At 31.0% G+C, this 19,728-nt stretch overlaps 2 protein-coding genes across 3 annotated transcripts in view; one reads left to right on the forward strand and one right to left on the reverse strand.

Moving 5' to 3' along the window:
* Positions 1 to 10,427, forward strand: part of LOC118200804 (neuronal membrane glycoprotein M6-a-like) — a 109,916-nt gene extending 99,489 nt beyond the window's left edge. Inside the window, exons 5-7 of the mRNA XM_035372767.2 lie at positions 380 to 456; positions 4,451 to 4,516; positions 4,838 to 10,427. Of these exons, the coding sequence (XP_035228658.1) occupies positions 380 to 456; positions 4,451 to 4,516; positions 4,838 to 4,966 (272 nt within the window). The 3' untranslated portion in view covers positions 4,967 to 10,427. The remainder of the gene's footprint in view (positions 1 to 379; positions 457 to 4,450; positions 4,517 to 4,837) is intronic.
* A 5,056-nt stretch (positions 10,428 to 15,483) lies between these two features.
* The window catches only part of LOC118200802 (serine/threonine-protein kinase PLK4-like), a 139,259-nt gene continuing 135,014 nt past the window's right edge, over positions 15,484 to 19,728 (reverse strand). For both annotated transcript variants that reach the window (XM_035372765.2, XM_035372763.2), the window contains one exon: positions 15,484 to 15,943. In XM_035372765.2, the coding sequence (XP_035228656.1) occupies positions 15,847 to 15,943 (97 nt within the window). In that variant the 3' untranslated portion in view covers positions 15,484 to 15,846. The remainder of the gene's footprint in view (positions 15,944 to 19,728) is intronic.

The raw sequence follows: 19,728 nt of genomic DNA on the forward strand, positions 1-19,728 counted from the left end.
CCGTCGTTTTATCACAATGAGAGAAACATGCATACATTTATGCAGATTCTTCATTATGTATTTTCTTTAAATATAATACAGGGGTGTAATAGTTGGTGGCAACAGTTTGAAAAGTGAACCGAAATTTAAAGTTTTCAACGCAGAATGCCAAAACGAAATTAATAGCCCTTCTGAGCTAGTAATGATCAGATAAGTGGTATGTGCTCCCCTTTAAAATATTAGCTCGCTCTTTATATTTTTGTATTTCTCACTCTTTCTGCCTTCTGTTTTTCATTTACCAACAAAATTGATTTTATTATTTCACTTTTGATGCTATAGTTTTTGTGAATAGTAATATATATTAAAAAAAGTAACATTCATTACATTTCATTTTCCGTAGATTTCCTTTTCCGAAATGGAACTGACATAAATACTCTGATGATCTGTGAAAAAAGAAAAATATTTTGCACTGATACAGTAAGTATTCCTTTCAGCTGATACATTTATAAGATAATTTATGCATTTTATAAATTAATAAACAAATAATTCTTTATAATTAATCAGATATTTAGTGTCCCTGAATACGATATGAAAATTTTCGAAATTCTACGAATAATTTCGATAAGTTCGCGTTTTTTGTTCTGCACTAGACAATGCTGCACACAACTTTTCTAAACAAATATACGCAAAAATCTTTAGCTAGCAAAAGCCATTATACCTGACGCTGGTCACACGTATATACTTCCAATTACGAAAATGTTTCAAATGATAAAAATATCATGTTTTGGCATTCTTAAATTTAAAGAAATAACTTAAATTATGAAAAAAACTTTTTACACGTTCCTCCGGTCCCTATCCTTATGTTTAGAAAAATGTGTTATTTGTTATAAAAAATAAAACGCAAGAAATTGACTTATGAAACACTGATAGTGATATTTAATTTCAAAATTTGCGATTTTTGATGTCATTTTCGTTTTGCATTAATGTGCTGGTTAATAAATAAATTGATTCGAATTTGATTTTTTTCTCCTTAAATGCTTTTCAATGATATTGTTTTGTGATTTACTATTGTCTTTGATTTATTACTTCTCTGTACGAAGTAAAGGAAATATTGTAATCACGAAAAATTCCAGGTATCATATTTCAACGAAAATTTCCATTTTGACCACTATCGAATGTAATTTAACAATGTTTTTGCTTGCCATCTGTACGCAAGGACAGAATAAAGGACTTCTTCCCCCCAAACGAATTATAAATTAATTTAAAATGGATTCAAAAGAAATTTTTTCATGGCTTCTACAAAAGCGAGTAGCCTAAAAATGTTGAAATTTTGTATATAGGACTGCTATAACATGTAGTTGTGCACCTCCCTTTTTGGTTGCAATCAATCGCACCAAAAGTTTATAAATATATATTATAAACACTGTTACTCGGCTCGGTGAGCTCAGTTTTTTTTTTATTCTTATATGTTGGAAAATTGTGCCCTTTTTGCTTTAAAAAATTATTGAATTATGTTGTTCTTATCTTCTGGTTAAGGTTTTTGTGCCTTTAGTTAACCAGCATGTTGTAGTCGTAGAATTATCAACAATTTAAAAGTTGTTTAAGTGCGGCTAAGCCTAATTTTTGTTTACCATAGCAGCCATATTTGTTTACATTTCAAACATAACAGAATAGTGGAGTTGTTGCCAATCTAGAGAAACTAAGCTTCCCAACAACAAAAATAACGTCTTCTTTTACTGTTGCGAATTAAATCAGGATTAATCCATTCTGGTTATTAAATTATCTCATAAATTGACTCCACAACAAATTAAGTCAGTTTCTGCACCTTCAGTGTCTTTTTGCCGAAAGAGACCAAAAGTAAACTTTCAATTTTGTGCACCGAAAAGCCTACCTTCTTGCCCGCTGACCATATTGCTTGCTTTTGCTTAGTGTTCAGTTTTTGAAAATGTTTGTGCCTTATTTTATCCTTTTCTAAGGACGGCGCTGCCCCCAACGCCAGATGTTTGATTCGTAATGTATTTTTTAATTTTGCTGTGTGTTTGTGGCAACAGATAAAATAAAACTAAACGACTAGTATTCGATGCTAAGAAAGAATGAACTCATGTAAATAATTCTAACAGCTGATAAAGTCAAAATCTTATTCAATTCTTTGAGTCTCTTTACTGTGCCAAATTCAATTATTTCCAGGTCGATGAAAATACAAGGTAAGCTATTTAATAATTATTAATTAGTTAATTATTAAACTTACCAACAAACATTGAAGCCACCAGCAGTGGCTTACCAAGCATAACTGCCGCCCCCCAAAAAAACACTTACAGAATAAAATCATTATAGTAACTATGGTATTATTTAAAAATTTATCAGTATCAATATTTACCCTAATTATATATTTTTACTATTGGTAGCATCACTGGGGGTCCCCAAGGTGATCTAGCCAAGTTCAGTGCCAGCCACTGGAGACCCCCCACAGCAATTAACATTAATCAGTTCTTTAAATACAATATAATAATTTTCTAATTTTATTATAATAATTATTTTTGTTGATAAAGTTCATAAATGTTAAAAAGAAATTTAAAAAATAAAAATAAACATTGGATCTGCCGTGAAATTTTAGATGAATTCTGAAGATAATAAAGAATAAAATCATATCTACATTCCTGAACTAAGTTGAATTTTCTAACTATGTGTAATTTCTTTACATCTCATACTTATAAACAACTATATACATTACAAGCAACCTTTATGAAGTATACAAAAGGTAAGCAGAATTAATAAATTTAATGGCAAGATATAATACAGTCGTGTAAAGAAAAATATGTCCTTACAGCGAAACGGCCACAGTGAAATGGTGATGGCTAAAAATCCTAGACTCAGAGGAACATATTAGAAAGTTTAAAGAAAGACATTTTGTAGCGAATTTACTCCACTTCAGGAAATTTTTTAAGTTTTTTATCACTAGTACGAGATTTGAATTTTGTTGTACAGCAGAAGTCCAGAAATTCGCAGTACTTGAGACCAGAATTTCTGCGGATTTTGGGACAGAAATAGGTAAATCATAACATTAGACTATAAGTGTGAAATAAATAAGACATATTAGATACATTTAATTAAATTATTACTATATATATATGCTATATTATTAATTTATATTATTGATTACAGGAATATTTAAAAGCATTAAAGACATATACAATAAAGTCATATAAAAATGAGGGATGTTAATAAATCATAATTTTTTTAAATGTGTTTAAAACATTTTTCTGGTAGAGGTTTGTTTTAAAACTTTAAGGTGCTGCAGAGTTTAGTTTTTTTTTTTTTTTTTTTTTTTTTTTTTTTTTTTTTAATAAATTATATAGAGTCGGAATCTCTTGCTCTGTGACACAGCTCCGTTCTAAAAATTTTAGGCTTTTATTACCATGTTCCAAACTCTCATTAAGAATATTTTCTAATCCCTATCAAATTCAGTATTTGTGTTGAAATTGTTTTCTTGCTGTGGCGAGTTCAAAACAGAGCCAATGATTTCATCATCGGTCATCTGATATGCCAGTGTTGGCTCATCTGAACACATGCATTCAACAATATCTTCTTCTTGCAAAGCATCCTCATTTACTCTTTCTTTCGAAATAAAAGCAATTCTCTTGCTTTAACCCTTGCTGCACTGACCCTAAAACCAGAAAATTCACTGTCATCACTCTCAGTTTCAATAAGCAGAGAAGATGGCTATACATTGTACCAGGCATTTAATAATGTTGTTTGGGAAACATAATTCCATAACTCAGCTAACAAATAAATAGTCTTTGAGTTTTTTTTTTTTTTTTTTTTTTTTTTTTTTTTTTTTTAACAATCACAAAGTAAAATAGAATGGTCACTTGAAAGAATTTTTTTCAGAAACTCTGACTTATTTTACCTCGATACAGATTGGAGGGGGAAAAAATTTTACTGTGATGTCAATAATTTGGTATTTTTGTTATGTGTCATTATTATTTAGCAATTATGATGTTATTATTCAGTAAGTAGTATTTTTTCTTCGATATTTCATTCTCCATGTTGTGTTTTCCAGAATCTATAAATTGAATGTAATATAGGTCAGAGGATTTTCGGTATTTGGCTGTATCATAAATATATCAGTTATGCGAAAATTTTTCTAATCCGGAGGAACGTATAAAAAATTAGTTTGTAATCTATAAAATTTAGTTCTTTAAATTAAAAAATTTCAAAACATGATCATTTGAAACATTTTCATAAGTATAACAACCAATGTTTGTGAAAACCCATTTACAATTTTAATATTGAGATTACACAGCTCAAGAAATATGATTACAAATACTATTGTATACTAATGCAGATAGACAGTTACAGAACAAACATTTGATGAAAACTTCTTTAAGATTTATGCCTGATATATTTTCCTTAGAAATTGATAACCGATGATTTATCGTAGAATAGTAATAACTTAAAAAAATTTTTTCAGGTTCAGCACGCAACACCATATTATATATTATCCTTTGCTGCTTCAATATTGGTTATTATAAGTTTGGTAAGTATTTTTACATTTGAAGATGATTATATATGTTATCTTAAAACTTCATAAAATAAAGTTATAAAATATCATTTAAATTTTTTTACTAAAATTTATTGATGAATAACTTAATTATTAATGATTTACTCTAGAGTAGTAATACTAGCCACATTATGAATATAGAGAAAAAAGCAGACTATCTTAAGAATTGCAAATACCGTTTAGAATATATAAGTAAAAAAAAATTACTTTACACATTTTGAAGAATAAATTTTTATTGAAAATATAAATAAATGGCATACATTTCATTCATACATTTTATGTGATTCTTTTTTTCAGTTGCATTATACAATGTGTCTTGCTGCAAATTATACAAGAATTAAAGATCATGAAAAATTCAAGGATTTACAAGAACTTCAATATCTGCAAGATTCAGAAATGGGGACATTGCCAAAAGATCGCTTCTAGGACATAAGCCAAGAAATTTTTAAGGAAGAAAAGTTTTTTAAAAAACAGTGGAAATCACACAGGTACACAGAAGTACCTAAGAACTACAACTAGTAAGGGATTAGTGAGAATAATCAAATTTTACATCTAGTATTCATACTATGCATGAATTTCTTTTTGTAAATATTTTGAGTTTTTCATGTGGAATTCTATTCATTCTTCCTTGGGGATTTCTTGGCAATACAATACACACTATCATTTTATCATATGAGATTTTAATGTTCTATATTTAGTCTTCACATCATAAGGTAGTGGGAATTTTAAATGAATTCTGTATATATATGATATTCAAATTATTTAAAACTATTTTCATGCTTAATTACAGATACATTTATAGTACTAAAATTTTGACACAAAACTCAGTAAGCAGTTTTAATGAGCACAGCCATAGCAATATTAGAAAACTTTTACATATTTTTATTATACTTGATGCCAAACTTTCATCTATGAACGACACATTTAATGCATATGTGATTATAACTTCAATTAAAATTTCGTGATGGAGTATTTAGAATAATAGGAACTTAATGAAATATGCATTTACAGGAGCAAGATAGACATATTTGATATACAAGAACAAGATAGGCATATTTGATAATGTTTACTTTCAATACCTTCATGGTTGAGCACGAAACAACATGAAATTTCCTCAGAATCCCCTTTTTTAATGTGTGCGTATGATAAATCTGTAAATTAATAACATTTTTTGTGGCATTTATTTAATGTTTATAATTATATTTCATAATCAAGTCCTGTCTCTAATTTTTCTAATATTATTTATTCTTTGATAATTTATAACACATTCGCTCATTCTTTCAAAAATCATTTTCTTCTGAGTGCTCACATTTCACAAGAAATAAAAACAGATTGATAATCAAAATAATTTGTAATAGTGTTAAACTCTTTTACAGTCATTAAAATTCTTAATTTATATAAGAATACAGCTTGTCATAAATGCATACCTAATGATAAATTACGACTACATTTTGAATCAATAAGAAATAAAAACTACAGTGAAATCTTGGTTCACAAACTTACTTCATTCATCAAGGCCATTCATTAACCGAAGCAATTTACCCCACAGGTATTAATGTAAAATGGATTAATTTGTTCTTGTATCACAATTTATTCTCATTTAAAACTTTACAACAGTATATTTTGTGAAATTCATAGCCAAAACTGATGGAAATCATTAAATGAAGAGAAATACATAAACAAAATATTAAAAAGCTAAAAAAAGATGAAAACACAATTTAATTTTACTATATCTGTACAAAGAAGATGGCAAAATGGAAAATGATAGGAAGATGTTATTTTTTGGATGAAAAATTACTGTATATAACTCTTAGCATCTTCTTTCATCTCTAAGCTCCACTTAAGACTCATTGGGCCTCTGTTTCAATCAAAATTTGTCCAAACTGATTTGTTGTTAATTAAGTTTTAAAATGCTTTCTAAATGAAACATTGGCATCATCAATCAAAATGCCTATGCTGCTGCTTGTTACTGCTTTATTAGGGTGATGTCTTTAAGTGAACAGTTTGCAACTTACCCTATTTTGCACAAATTTCTTGGATTCAAAGAAATATAATAATTTTTCTTCTTATTCTCCTACTGAAGAAATTTCTTCCTCAATCAGCTTTTTTTGCTGCTTCTGAAACTGTTGCACTTTTTTTTAGCACATTTTTGTGATCCTCGAGTAATTTCTTCATATCTTCATTGTCAATCATGGTAATATCTTCATGGTTTTTCTTTAGAGGCACAATAGACAACAACAACAAAAAAGTCCTAATGCATCCTAACTGTTAAAAACCTCAACCCAACCAACCTAGCCATCTTTTTTTCTAGATCTGATTCATAGTATTGTGAGTCATTTACTACTACGCCTTTTTTAAAGAAATTTAAGGAATCAGTCAATTAAATAACAAATAATAATAAGTTAAATAGCTAATAATACTAATTAACAGTAATAATAAGTCAGTTACATGGCTTTTACAGAAAGCCTTCAGTTTTAAACATTGAGGCATAGGTTACCTCAAAAAAATCATTTGTAGCTGACTTGGGCATTTGTAACTCGAGATACCATTTATCATCTAAGGTACTTCCTGTTCTGATAATTTGCTTGTGAAGTGAGGTGTTCAAGGCCTGGTGGCACAGTTGCTAGAACACTGAGCAGCAGCAGCACAGGTCTGGGGTTTGATCCCCCCAAAAAAATCACTACCATGTAGGGGACTAAACATTGCGACAAGCTGACTACTTGTTCAGGCAATATGAACAAGCACCACAGGGCCCACAGTCTAGAAAGCAGATATCAAACAAGCACCACAAAGCCCATGGTCTAGAAAGCAGATATCAGGGCACTGCCAATTATGGCTTTCTAAGGGCCGTTTGTGCCGGTGAGTTTAGTTTTTAGTGAGGTGTTCATAATCCAAGATTCCACTGTGTACACTCAGAACAATAAGTTTAATAATTATATATTATAAAGAAAAAAATATATTGAATTAAGAACAATCTTTTATGCAACTATAAATGACTGCTTAACAATGACTTTTTAATCCATAATAATTTTACTTTTATTCTTAATGCACAAATTATACATAATTAAACACTGTAAGAATTATCACAGGAATTAATCTTCAAAATTTTTTATTCTTATATTAGAATAATGTTCATATTGTAATCCAAAATTTCTTCTTTCTGATTTATGCAAAATTTATATTATGTTCTATATTTAAATCATTCTTTTACTATGATAATTGGCATTTAAATTCCTTATGTTTTGCATATATGTATACACACACACACACATAGATAATACACAAACTGATGTATAAAAGTATAAAACTACCTCAAGTAACATCAGATTTCAATGTTAGGGCCTCAACAAACATAAGCATGAGGATTGTGGAACGCTTCCTTCATTATATGTTTTTCTGGAGCAGATATTCATCCAGAAAACCACTGCTGAATGCAGAATTCTCTTCAGTTGACAACTTCAACATTAGACAATTCATGAATGGAAATTAGGAGCTTGATTTGACGGTCACATTTATGAATGTTTTGTGCAGAGAGATAGATCTGTGCCTGAATAAAGAAATCGTTAATTAATGGATTCTATGGGTCAACATGAGATTGTACAGGCTGCATGTGGCTCTGTAATGATTTTGGGTTTAATCAACTAGCATTAAGCGGGACTGAATGTATTTGCTATGCAATGCAGCTTGTTACATAAAACAATCTTTCAAATGCAACAAAACTGTAGACTGTTCTACAGAAAGATATGTCCATTGCCTATAGAATACTGCCTCATATTTGTGGAGTTTGTTTTTATGCAGTTCTACACTCGTGTACAGCCTTGTGTATTAGGCTCATCTATTATAATTTTTTGGTTTTTCAGAGTGTGTGTATACATTGGTGTCCAAAAGTTAAGCAATAAACAGAAAACCAATAATAACTTAAATAGTATGCAAGCAAATTGGATGAAACTTGGTGATAATATTTATTGTATCACTTAAACACACAAGAAAATGTTATATAAAGTATTTGTATGCTTTTTACCAACAGGAATGAATCTCCCAAATTCAGACATACACATTAAGTGCAAAAATATTTCTCAATAGTCAGTACAATCACCCCGAACAGCAATACAGGCCTGGAGCGGCGTCTAATGCTGTTTATGATGTTGTCAATCATCATGGGCAGCAATGCCCATTGATTATGCAAAGAATTTCTAACCCATCTTTGGGAGACCAGTAACATGGCTGCCCAAGAGCATCCCACACATGCTCAATGAAATTAATGTTGGAAGAGTGTGCTGGCCATTTCATTTTGACTATAGTTTTTTCAAGAAATTGACACGTAAGGTAAGCAGTGTGAGGGCAGATATTATCTGCTTGCAAAATGAAAATATCGCCAATTGTGGCAGTATATGGATGAATAGTAGGATTTGATATGCCATCTTTGTACCTCTAAGCATTGAGACTTCTATGTGGCAGCACAAAGAAGACATACAGGTTTGTGCACCCACCTGAAGATACTGTTCCCCATACAAGAACACTACCTCCTGCACAGGTATTTCTTTTTGGTATGTTAAGCGGAAGATATCGAGTGCTTGCTTCTTTCTGTATGTAAATACACTGAGAATCACTTTGTAAAACAAAGTGGGAGTCATCAGTGAACAGAGCAGACCTCCACTGATTTTTGGTCCAGTTTACATGACTATATGCCTAATTCAAATGCTCCCTCAGTGGCAGGAGGTAAGCAGGACACACAATGCTGGCCGCTTAGCATATAGACCTCCTTCATGCAGCCTTCTGTAGCTGATGCTGTCCTTCCTGTAGTAGAGATTAACGTGGATATACGTTGAGATTTAGTTTCAGTCCTGTTGCGACATGCACTAAGTCACAATTATCGATCATGTGCAGAAATGATAACTCTTGGCCTATCTTCAATTGATTTTTGAGAGGCTAATTAGTTAGAAATTGGCTCCACAACTGGCTTACCATGGAATGGAACTTATTTTTATTTTCTATTAAACACAACATTCATTTCTATTACTCATTTTTAAAAATGACAAATTTTTTAAAGAATATTTAAAAAAGAAGAAATATTTGTTAAAAAAACAGGTTATTTTGCTTAAGTCTATGGGCGGCTACGGACCTCGAACAAAGCTCAGATCTCATAAATTTACGAGTGTCGGAGAAAATCTTAAGCATGATTTTGGGGTATTTAACTTTTGAATTTAATAGTTTATTTTTTTGCATACCCCTGGTTGAGAATCGCTGATCTAAATATTACGTCATTCAGCTGTAAGAAAAATGTTTAAGAAAAATAAATTATGTTAACAGTTTGATTCTAAACTAATTATGTGAAGAATCAATATGTGTATATATGTTGTTTTATGTAGTTATCGATATAGATATATACAAATTATGTGTATTAATCTACATATGTTAAACACACTTTTTATGTTATAGTTGCATATTATGCTTTTGATGTTAAAAAAGTTTTCCTGTTAACTATGCAAATGATTTGGTTTGATCATTGTAAACTGTCCATTTCACTAAGTGCACTTATTATTAAAATACAGTGTTTAAAATTAATTTAATAGAGGGGAGAAAATATACACGAGGAAAAGGAAAAAATTACGCATATGCTTGCTGGACAATGTTTAATTTATACATGCTTCTTTGATTCATGTTTTGGTTATTGATAATTTATTAATTTGGAATGAAAATTAGTTATGTACTTTTATATGTTTAGAAAAATATCTAGTAATTTAAGAAGAACTATTTATTCAATAAATGTTAGTCTTCATTATTTTGATACAAGACTGAAATATAAAGACTGTAATTTATGTTTGTTTGTATTTAGATAATGTTAATGTTTATTATTTTGAAAATAAAATTTTAGTTAAATACAGCATTTATGTATGTATTATAAGTATCGTGAATTTAACAACTGGAATCATTTGATATAATAAACATAAAATAATTGTCTTCAAAAAGTCCAAGTGTGTAATTTTAACAGAGGTGTAATGGGTTTGGTTTGGTTTATTAGATTACGGCAAAGCACTCGATGACTATCTGCCTTAAGGGAGGGATGCCTTCGTGGAGGACTTTTTAAGGAAAACTGGCTCGTATACACGTTACACATGGGGAAAACCACGAAAGCACCCATGCAACCAGCCTGTTCGTGGGATTTGAACCTCGGACCGAACTACAGTGTTCAGCGACGTTAACGCTCAGCCGCTGGTGGACGAGGTGTAATGGGAAAAATGGAAAAACCTCATATAGAGAAGAGGCACATAACAATGTAAAGTGTAAAATTTTCATTTGGCTGTTAGCTCTGCCTTCATCATAGTTCCTTTTTCCTCCTAACAAAATTTGCTTAAATTTACATAAAATCATATTATTATGCACAACAGAATAACAAGCTGTTGAACATGCAGGCCTGGGCTTCTGGTTTGCTTAGTTTTGAAATCTATTCACCTTAAAAATTAAGCAGCTTAATCATATTTATTTCTCAGAAGATATAAATTTGATGTTGATTGCAAGCATTATCTCAGATTGCCCAAAATCTATATACAGTGGTACCTTGGTATTTGACCACTTTGAAATACATCCAACATACTATTTGGATGTGAAAATTTCTTTTTGGTATACAATATTTACTTGGAATATGATTCAGGTTCGACAAGTAACAACTGTATGTAGCACAGCATTTACCTCTTTTAAGACAATCCTATGACTGCCCATGAGCATCAGTAACCAACCTGTGCTTTAACTCTGATTTTTTAGTGATGTGTTTTTCCCATAATTTTTTTGTAAATTCATTAACAATGAATTTTAGGAAAACTAATAAAAAGAATCAAGCAATGAAGAAAATTGTTAGGATCACTGTAGAGGTGAATAAAGATTGTTGAAAAATATGAAGATGGCATATATATATTTTGGACTTGGCTATAGCATTACTGCATGTCGAGTACTTTAGCCTGTACAGTTGTGAAAGACGACACTATTAAATCGCTTATCATTGGTTAGGCCATGAAATTGAGTAACAAAGATCACAGACATTAAAGAATGTTGAAAAATTGCTTTTTATCTGGATATCAGATAAACATGTACAGTATATATTTCACTCACACTCGATTGTATTTTAGTATTAAACAGTGTTAATAATGACAGGAAATTTAATAAGAATTTTCAACTGAGTTTATTACTGGATATATCTTGACTTCACTCTGTTAAAATATCCTGCCCAATGAGATGGCACATAATAGATTTCTTTTATCAAAGGATTTTCATTTTTTTACTGACACTTTCTTTGTTTTTGTATATACAGGGTGTCCCAACAACAGCAGAAAATTTAAACTTTAAATAAAACTTTTTTTTTTTTTAATATGAAGAAAATGCTGAAAATTTGATTTAATTATAAAGAAGACATGTGAAAATTATGAATTGAACAATCATATTTGCACTCTTTTGACAAAATTTTCAGTTACGTTTTGCCATAATTGTGGCTGGATTTCAGCGATACAGAGACTAATCTCCTCCTTCAAGGCTTGGTAGTTAAGGGCTTATTGACATAAACGTCTAACTTTAATAAAAAAAACCTAGGGAAAGGAGGCCAAAGGTGTTAAACATGTCCAAATGCTGCAATTTTGCTTGTTTATGAAGCCATCAACAATGAAAAGGGGCTTTATCACAGAAAATGATTTTATATGAAACCTCACTGTTCACTTTGTTGTTGTAGGCTTAAATGTTGAGTCAGTTGAATTTTGCAGGCATGACAAAACTCTTGTAATAATAAGCTGCATAGTGCTTCCTGATATACTCCGTTCTTGAGCACGGTATCGAATGGATAATGTCGAACTCTCAGCCACATTCTGGTGCAGGGCCTGATTTAGACTTGATAAGGCCATAAGAAAGCTATTCGAGATATGGAGCCCTCTATAAGTCCAGATGTTATATGTCAGTGCCAAATATGATTTTCGGATACCTAGACCTTTTTTCGGGGGGGGGGCAGCTTTAGCTTGTGTAGCTTATACATAAGTCCTGCACTGTTCTGGCAAACAGCTGTGATGTTTTCTGCTCAGTAACCTAGACGAACACATGTAAATGGTCTGACATCTGTAATTGACACAGCCACCTCAAAATTTTCAGTTGTTTTCTGCATAATTGATGTATCTGGAACATTTTCTTTGCCAAAAATTAGATGCAATTTGCAAATTGTGCCAGTCAAACTTTCCCTATTTTTTAAATAATGTTAATGATAATGCATTATTGTGTCAAAGGGGGATTCCTTTTGAGTAATGGAGGACTGCCTACCATCAAGATGTTATAATGGTTTTTCTGTCAAGGCATAACTTCAAAAATGGCACAAATTAAATTTTTCTGCTATTGTTGGGGAACCCTTTATTTCACTTCATTCAAATTTTGTCATTTGCTTCATATTATGATAGTTATTTTACTGTCTACATCTATTTGTATGTTTCCAGTGACACAAAATTCTGAGGTAGTATGAATTATGGTATTTGGATTCTTTGGCATAATTTTTTTATCAGGATTAAAATTCATACACTAAGATACAAAACTTAGCAACAAATTCATTTTTCAGCATATAACCATAAATTGTTGAAAAGGGCTTTTTATGATCAGTGCAGTGGAAAACCAGATCAGTTGGAGGTGATGTATATGCAACTATCAGTGGCATGATCTCAGAGGGTATGTCAGGGCACACACTAAGTGAGGAATCAGCATAAGAAGAAAGGAAAGTGTATTTTTTGATATTGTACATCATTATGGCTATAAGAAAAAATCAGGGCAGGAGGCCGTAATTTGATGTATCACCCAAGGGTTTGGAATTGATAAAAGTGCTGTTTTGCGAAGTTGCAAAGCTTCTAAATGATAGGTAAAGCTGTAAGAAAGGTTGGTGGTAGTCAGCCAAGGGAAACAACAGTGACTGATAACTAATAGATAGTAGCTGTCCCAGTTTACTGTGGCTAGGCAACTTCATAAATGTGGCCTACTCAGCCACTATCCTGCATACCACTGACAGTACCATTTACAGTGGCGTAGAGAACACAAAGACTGGACACCTTATCAATGGAGTCTTGTCCTCTTTACCAATAAGAGTCATTTCAGTCTAATGAATGATTCTCGGCACCAGTTGACATGGAGAGAGGTAGGTATACACTTTCATCCCACTAGCATTAGTGAAAGAGACAACTGAGGTGGTCCTTGCATGTTTGCATGTGAAGGCACTATGATGAACTGATGGACTGAGCTCCACATTTTCGATAGAGGTTCACTTACCAGATATTGTGATGAAATTATCCTCTCCCATTTGTATCTTTCCCACAGTACTATTGGTCCCAACATTGTTTATTGGATGACAATGCACGGCCATACAGGACTGATGCTTTCGAGGAGCTCATGGAAAGGGAAGATATCCCCAGAATGAAATAATCCCCTGATTTAAGTCTCATTGAACATGTGTGGGAGGGATACCTTAGGGAGATGCATGGATGCACGATCTTAGCTTCTGGAGAACACCAGACAACTGAAACAGATGCTCCTTGAAGAATGGGAACTCTTGACCATCTATTAGCACCAATGAAAAGTGCAACAGTGCATGAGTTTTGCTAGTCCTTGAAGATGATAATGAACTTAAGATTTGATTGTGAATCTATTTCATGTGAGTTGAATTCTTTATCAGTAGTGTAAAAGAACTCACGTGTGCTAGGTTCAAGAATTTCAGCTCTTTCAAATTAAGTGGTTCTTGAGATGTGTTTTTAAGATGTGATGCATAAAAAAGTCAATGGAGCCTACTTATACAGGCCCACATCTAGTTCTATGTCACACATCCAAGAACTATCAGATACTTATCAAAAACAAAGAGACAGTGATGAGCCTTGATCATCTCAAGCCAACTTTCATCTATACACCAGAAACGGTCAAGATTTTTATGTCTGTCACCCTCCCTTTGTGGGAATTTACACCTTCACTCCTGGTGTCTACACCTCCAGTTGCCACTGCATCATCAGCTATGCCTGGACCCCTGAAGCCACATATTCTTCAGCATGCACATTCTGGATGTAGGGTCTAATTTTACCCTCAATACCTTTAATTTTGTTGTCACTGGAAGAAAAGTACTGTGGTGACTCTAAGTGAATTTGTGTTCACCCCCAACTGCATGCCCATATCTCCAACTGCAACCAGATTAAGGACAAAATAACAACACTTCACGCTTCATCGCTACTGTCCTTGGTTAGTAATTTTTCTCTGATGCAGTTATCATCTATGTTAATTTAATGTGTAATAGTTATGTCATACGTAAAGATTTTGTTATTTAAAATTAAGCTATTGTTTCAAGAGTCCTGTTGATCATATGAAAATCTAGCCATGCATATACATAAATATTTTGTAGAACCCAGTATAGCAGGGTGTTACACAACCATTGCAATAGAGGAGGTCATCTTCCTCTTTGGTTTGTTATTCTCCTCCTTAACCAGATAGTGTTTTATACCAATGCCATTCTGTCAAAAAAGCCTTTTTATATTTGTTGTATACTGTATGGTTTTTATCCATTTTTTTTTCCTCCCCTACTGTGCTTTTCTTATCCTTTAAATAGTACATTATGCCTCTATAGTATGAAATTAGTGTCTCTTAATTGATTTTTTGAGGAATTATGGCCAAACTCAGAAAACTTGCTTATGTTTTGCACACTAGTGTATATAAAAATACAAGTCCCATTTTGTTATACAAGCTGTAAATGTCTATAGCTATTTATGGCTTAAAAATAGTATGGCAACTTCTAGTAAAATACCATTCAGCTTATATATACCTAAGCCATGCAATGTAAAATACATCACTTTTTATTATATATACATGCTTAAACACATACATTATACATCAAAACACATTGAATTAAAACTAAATAAACACACACACACATGTAATAAATATACACTAAGAAGCATAGTAAAACAATTTATCTGTCTGTTATAATCATAGATGTAAAAGTCTATTAAAAATAACTTGATTTATTTACAAATCTCTAAATTTTTAGATTACAAAATTTCTTTCAATTTTCATAGTCTCCATATTTGTATCAAACTTTTTTCTTAATGTGAGGAGTGTAACTGTATTCCATTTTAATAAAGTGAGGAAGCCATTTCTTCATATAAATACTTCTGGTTAAAGTAATACAATTTTAATCTGCAAGATTATTATTCAAGCAGATTTACTATAGAAAAGCCATTTTTATTTGCTCCAAACAATACTACTCACCGAAATTTATAATTCCTAAAAAATTAAAATACTGACAGTTTGTCACCGAATCATTTGCTATCTTTTGATGCCATAAAACATAATATTTCAGCCAGATCATTCTGGATCCTTTTCTTAAGTTCAGAATTATATTTTGCTTCCTTAGAACTGAAATAGATAAGAAAAAAAAAAATTATTCTAGAAAAATCTACTGTTTATATAGAGATCCAGAAGAGAAACCTAGATATTTTATTACATTTACCCAGAAGGTGTAATAAAATATCTACATTTCTCTTATACAGAAGATGCTTAAACTAACATGCAAGAAAAAACTTCAGTCAAAATAATACTTATAAAAAATATAACTAAGGGGAAAAAATCTGAAAGGATTCAGATTTTAACATTCTGAATATTTTCAGATTTTAACAATCACCCAGAAGGTTCTTTTAAATATTAATATGGTTTATCAGTAGAGATTATTGATAGAAATGGCACAGGTGGAATAGCAGAACATTTATACCATATTAGATGAATATGCATTTAAACTAACATGAGTTTACATATCTTCTGTATATTTAAAAAGTGAAAAAATATGTACTGCAATTCTATAAAAACATTTAATGTTTTTCATTATATATATTATGAAATAAATGCATTTTTATTACAATAAATCAGATAAATTTTTTTAAAAAATAATATTCTTAAGAACTGCATCTGTTGCTTTTAAATAGTTTAGTTTGTCAATTAATAACAAACAGATGAAATATGATAGAATAATATGTTTCATTTTTTCTGAATGGCAAAAGACTTGAACGAAAAGTGAAGCAATGCAAACTCCTCTTTCCAGGCTAATAGTGGTTTTGGGCTACAATTCAAATGAATAAGAGTGATAAATATGCATGATGTTTTTTTCAGTTCTGAGGCTACTCAATTTTGAGTTATGCGAGATACATATGTACATACAGATGCCATGAAAAAAAAACCTCTTTTGAATCCGTTTTAAATCAGCTTTATATTTCGTTTGGGGAAAAAGAGTTATAAAGCTGATATAAAGAGTCCTTTTTTCTGTCCTTATGTACAGATGTCATGCAAAAACATGTTAAATTGCATTTAGTAGTGGTCAAAATGGATATTTTTGTTGAAATATGATACCTGGAATTTTTCGTGATTACAATACTTCGTTTACTTCATACAAGGAAGCAAAAAGGATCCAACATTCCCATAAGTTATTCATAATGTTTAACATAGTATCATAAACCCTCAATAACCCAGTAGGGCTTACAGAAAATATTACTGGTGATGTTGGAGATTTTCCAAAGAAAAGTCATTATACCTGTATTACAAAAGAAGTTGAATTAGCTAATACACATTGTACAGAAGATGTTTAAAAAAAGTTTTTGAATAACAATTTCTGGCAAGAGCTTAGTATTTGTAATGAGAAATACCTACTTTCAAATTTATTCTTTCAAAATGTTGTATGTAAACTAGGTGTGGATTAAAGCATATATTTTAGTGCTTTCCGAAGAGAAACAGCCCTATTGCATAATTAAAATATATTGAAAAATGCATGTTATTAAAATTCCTAAGTGCAAAATAATCAATATTATTAATCAGAAAGTGAGAAACTGAGTTGATACTTCTACATAAAAAGAAGACTCCAAACAAATACCCTGAAAAAGTATATACTGTTTCTAAAGATAAAAATTTGCTGATGCAGAAATAAATTGCAAAGTCTTTAAAGATACCTGTAGCAACAAAACAAAATCTGATGTGTACACCGCATGACTTCCATGTACAGAATATTAAAGACTGAACCATTGGCTTGATAATTTATACACATTTTTTCTTGCATTCATTTATACTTATTAGATTGAATTAAATCTACTTCGTCAATAGGACATAAACCACAGTAGAATAAATGCATTCTTTAATAAAATTCACTATATTTGTTTACCATAAAGACACTCTGGTGCTATGTTCACTTGTCAGCATTATATTTCGTTCATATTATAACTGAGAATGCACATAAGTTATATCATTTGAAGAATTATCTAATCGTTGTCACATGTTCTATTCAAATACTATAATAAATCTAGAACGATGTATAAGATAAATTAAGCAAACAAAACAAAAAAGAAACAGTTTTTCACAGATGATTCAGTATTTCTCATTCAATTAATTCAGTTCTCACTTTGCGACAAGGCAAAAAAACATAAAAACTCAAAATGTCTATATTAAAAATTACGAAGTAAAACTTAAACACTTATTTTCTTGAATAAATTCCAGAATGGATTAAGCATGATTAAATTCGCAATATAAAAGAAGGCTTTATCTTTGTGGTTCGAAGCTTAGTCTCTCTAGATTGGCAACAAATCTATTATTCTGCTGTTTCAAATGTAAACAAATATGTTCGCCATGTTATTTAAACATTAGGCTTAACCGCACTTAAGCAGCTTTTAGATTGTTGATAATTGTAGACATATTACTTGCAGATTTACTAAAGGCATAAAAACCTTAACCGGAAGATAAGATCAACATAATTCAATCATTTTTAAAGCAAAAAATGCACAATTTGCAACCATATAGGAGTAAAGAAACTGAGATTACTGAGACGGGTAACAGAGTATATTTATATATAAATATATTTATATACTACGTTTGGTGCATCCAATTGCAACCAAAATACGAGGTGCACATCTACATGTTATATACGAAATTACAACGTTCTAAGGCTACTCATTTTTGAGTTACGCGAGATAGGTACTTACAGACACCACGAAAAATTCTCCTCAATTCATTTTAAAGCAGTTTTATGATTTTTTTAGAGGAAAAGAGTTTTTTATTCTGTCCTAAAGTACAGATGTCATGCAAAAACATTGTTAAACTGCATTCAATAGAGGTCAAAATGGATATTTTCGTTGAAATATGCTGCCTGAAACTTTTCAATTACAATAGTTCTTTTTTACTTTGTACAAGGAAGTAATAAAATAATAAACTAATATTTACAACCTAAGAAAGCTGAAAAAACAATGTTGCCAGCTTTTGCCAAAGTATGTGGCTCAAAGCAGAACAATTTGTAGAACCCTGTATGAAAACTACTTAGTAGAAGCTAAATGGAAATACATTGTGAGCCTTTATGGAGTATGGACCCTTGATGGAGCTTGATTTACATAAATGACTGCACCAAAAAAGGTATATTTTTATTGACAACGAAGAGAAAAAAATGTTTAGACCTGGTTTTGTCACTCAAAAGAAAATTTCAGTGAGGGGGTTTATGATTGTCGAAGGATTCTCTTAAAATGGGAAATTAAAAATAAGAAGAGTGAAAATCAATTCAGCATACTATCAAGAGAAAGTTTTACATACAATATTTACAGAAGAAATTCCATTTCTTTATCCCAGTGACTTTCAAAGAGCGAAACTTCATCAAGGCAAAGCAATACTTCAAAAAGTACCACTATATTTATTGAAAAAATAAATAAATAAATAAATAAAACCTGATACAGGTTTTGCATATATATCTTTTCAATGTATTCCTGCAAAGCACCTTGACATTTCACTCATGGATTACTATGCTTTTGGTATCTTGAAAATAACTCGTTTTAAGCATAAGCACACCACAATTGAGGGACTCTAGAAAGTAGTAGAAGAGGAAGGGAAATCAATAACCATAGAAATTTTACGAAAAGCCATTCTATCATGGAGATCATGATGCAGACTTACAGTTCTGAAAAAATTCTATCAGACCAAATAATTTAAAAAATACTCTTTGCACTTTAAAATTTAATTAAACAGCACTGAAACTGATCTAAAAATGTGTAAACACCTCTATAAACTAATTGCTGCAATTACTAGCTGTTTTAAGATAAATAAATGCATTATAGGTTAATTACAGAAAATAAGAAGAAATATGTGAAGCTGACATGGTAAGTATATCAACAGGAGTAAAATCT

This window comes from Stegodyphus dumicola, chromosome 7, assembly GCF_044657685.1.
Source record: "Stegodyphus dumicola isolate Sdum_Otavi_A_Nest chromosome 7, ASM4465768v1".
Lineage (NCBI taxonomy): Eukaryota > Metazoa > Arthropoda > Arachnida > Araneae > Eresidae > Stegodyphus > Stegodyphus dumicola.